The sequence below is a fragment of the Nesoenas mayeri genome, assembly GCF_963082525.1.
Source record: "Nesoenas mayeri genome assembly, chromosome: 23".
Taxonomy (NCBI): Eukaryota; Metazoa; Chordata; class Aves; order Columbiformes; family Columbidae; genus Nesoenas; species Nesoenas mayeri.
In genome coordinates, this window is record NC_137574.1 from 6,965,735 (window position 1) to 6,967,246 (window position 1,512).

Here is a 1,512-nt window from a genome sequence, read left to right on the forward strand (position 1 = left end):
GCACAGGCCCTGCTCCTCACGGCACCTCCAGCCAGCACCACCCAGGGCTCAGACACGGAGCTGAGGGAAGGTCTGGAAAAGGACAAGGGGGTGTGGAGCAGGGGGAGGGTGTGTGAGAAATGGCTTAGACTTTGCTCAGAGAAATCTCCCAAAAATTCTCACTGTCTTTTTCTTCTGTGATAGCCCCCATAGCCAAAATCAGCAAATGTCCAACAGCAGCTCCATCACCCAGTTCCTCCTCCTGGCATTCACAGACACACGGGAGCTGCAGCTCTTGCACTTCTGGCTCTTCCTGGGCATCTACCTGGCTGCCCTCCTGGGCAACGGCCTCATCATAATCACCATAGCCTGGGACCAGCACCTGCACACCCCCATGTACTTCTTCCTGCTCAACCTCTCTGTCATTGACCTGGGCTACATCTCAACCACTGTCCCCAAGTCCATGGCAAATTCCCTCTGGAACACCAGAGCCATCTCCTACACAGGATGTGCTGCCCAAGTGTTTCTCTTTGTCTTTTTAGGTTCAGCAGAGTATTCTATCCTCACCATCATGGCCTATGACCGCTATGCTGCCATCTGCAAACCCCTGCACTACGGGACCCTCCTGGGCAGCAGAGCTTGTGTCCACATGGCAGCAGCTGCCTGGGCCACTGGGTTCCTCTATTCTCTGCTGCACACAGCAAATACGTTTTCACTACCACTCTGCAAGGGCAATGCTGTGGACCAGTTCTTCTGTGAAATCCCCCAGATCCTCAAGCTCTCCTGCTCAGACACTTACCTCAGGGAAGTCTGGGTTCTTGTGATTTCTTTCTCAGTGGCATTCGGCTGTTTTGTTTTCATTGTGCTGTCCTATGTGCAGATCTTCAGGGCTGTGCTGAGGATCCCCTCTGAGCAGGGACGGCACAAAGCCTTTTCCATGTGTCTCCCTCACCTGGCCGTGGTCTCCCTGTTTGTCAGCACTATCATATTTTCCTACCTGAAGCCCCCCTCCATCTCCTCCCCATCCCTGGATCTGGTGGTGTCTGTTCTGTACTCAGTGGTGCCTCCAGCAGTGAACCCCCTCATCTACAGTATGAGGAACAAGGAGATCAAGGATTCAGTGTGGCAACTAATGAATGGCTGTTTCATGAAGCAATAAACTGCCCATAATCTTCGGCATAGCATAGATAATGTAAATAAATTTCTCACTGAGTGTTTGTGCCCATGTCCACTGGACACCCTAGAGAACCTGCTGCAGGTCAGTCGTCACGGACTGGTCTCTCACATCCACCATTTCCAGCACTGGCTTCTCACTTCAGCTTGAAGAGGTTCTTTGTCCCTCCCTGGCAGCACAACTAATGAGTAGGTCAGATGTCCATGTTTGCATTGTATAGACAAGATGTAAACAAATGCACAAAGTGCTTCTGAGGTGATGAACCTAAGTGAGCAGAAACACCATCAGCTATTCCTTGGGGTTTCATGAAGGTCAGTGGGACAGACAGTGTCTTGATGCGATTTCATATCGAGAGTAAC

At 51.3% G+C, this 1,512-nt stretch overlaps 1 protein-coding gene across 1 annotated transcript; it reads left to right on the forward strand.

The window, feature by feature from the left end:
- Positions 1 to 205: 205 nt before the first annotated feature.
- Positions 206 to 1,138, forward strand: LOC308048923 (olfactory receptor 14A16-like; the record flags this gene model as incomplete). Its single annotated transcript, XM_080358250.1, has 1 exon — positions 206 to 1,138. One exon carries the CDS (start codon positions 206 to 208, stop codon positions 1,136 to 1,138), a length of 933 nt encoding a protein of 310 aa, XP_080214376.1.
- Positions 1,139 to 1,512: the final 374 nt, after the last annotated feature.